We start from the raw sequence: 1,218 nt of genomic DNA on the forward strand, positions 1-1,218 counted from the left end.
GTATATTTGTACATAATATCACTTATCATGGTTCATTATATGATGGTGTGTCTCACACTCATAATTTAGTAAGATTTTCAATTTCATGAATTATTATTATTACATTTGGTTATACTTTCTACTATTTTTTCAATAGGAGGAGAAAAGCTGCATTTTAAAACCACAGCCCATCTAACAAAAAAAATCGCCTGTACCCCTGTGTTTCAAGGGGCTAGATTCACCCCCCATTTGGAAAGATTTGACAGTGTCAGGGCCCAACCTCAGAGGACTGGATGACTCTCAGCAGGTTTAGCATCTGTCTGCTGTTCTTTCCTGGTGGCTCTATTCCCAGAGAAATTGGCCTGCCATAGTGTTTGACCAGAAGGTTCCGAGGCACCTTCCCAGTGGTGCCCAGTTCTTTGGATGCCACCATGTCCCATCCCTCAGCCTTTGTCATGTGTGTCTGGAAGGAGGGATGGGAGACATCTTGGAGCCCAAGCCTCCGGTCCTGGTGTCTCAGTCCCTAAATCAGAGCATCTCTTTGAGGGCCATGGTTCTCATATTCTAGCACACGCTTGAAAACACTGGGGGCATCAGTTCAAAATGAAAACTCTAGGCCACCCCTAGTGTTAACACAGGCCCGGAGTGAGTCCCAGCACCTGTTTTAAATAAGCACTCTCTGCGACTGAGTTCCAGGTACCCAAAGCCATGCTTTGAGCAATGGCATCTCCTAGGTGGGACTTTAAACGGAAGGGAGGATGGAAAAAAAAAAAGCATGACAGAGTTTGCTCATTGCATTATGTCAGTTAATACCTTGAAAAGAAAATCACTGACGATTCCAGGGTTCCCTGTGGGTAGAAAGCTCTTGGGGATCCGGGCCTTGTGTGTCTCAGCCAGCTGGCTTCTTTGCCAGGGCTGTGTGTTAGGCCTGTCGATGGAAGGTCCTGGCAAGAGGGTGACCCAGGGAATTGCAAGCCAATCAGAAATTGAGAGGACAGTGCTAACAACTGTAGAAAAACCATTTTTCACAGCATGCTTTTGGGGAAAAAAATATGTCGTTTGTCTTTAGCTTTCCAGATTAAAACGAGAGCTGACCCAGATGAAGCAAGAACTGCAGTACAAAGAGAAGGGAGTGGAGACCCTGCAAGAGTGAGTGGCCTGTGGTGATGGGGGGAGCATTTCCCTGCAGTTTCCTGTTGTGCTGACCTCTTATATGGTGGGACATGTGTCTTAAAGCTT

The 1,218-nt window shown here is 46.1% G+C and overlaps 1 protein-coding gene across 1 annotated transcript in view; it reads left to right on the forward strand.

Moving 5' to 3' along the window:
* Positions 1–46: 46 nt before the first annotated feature.
* The window catches only part of LOC104992026 (protein WWC2-like), an 11,132-nt gene continuing 9,960 nt past the window's right edge, over positions 47–1,218 (forward strand). Inside the window, exon 1 of the mRNA XM_010844741.1 lies at positions 47–1,128. Within this exon, the coding sequence (XP_010843043.1) occupies positions 1,079–1,128 (50 nt within the window). The 5' untranslated portion in view covers positions 47–1,078. The remainder of the gene's footprint in view (positions 1,129–1,218) is intronic.

Source organism: Bison bison, unplaced genomic scaffold (genome assembly GCF_000754665.1).
Source record: "Bison bison bison isolate TAMUID 2011002044 unplaced genomic scaffold, Bison_UMD1.0 scf7180017848248, whole genome shotgun sequence".
NCBI classification, from domain to species: Eukaryota; Metazoa; Chordata; class Mammalia; order Artiodactyla; family Bovidae; genus Bison; species Bison bison.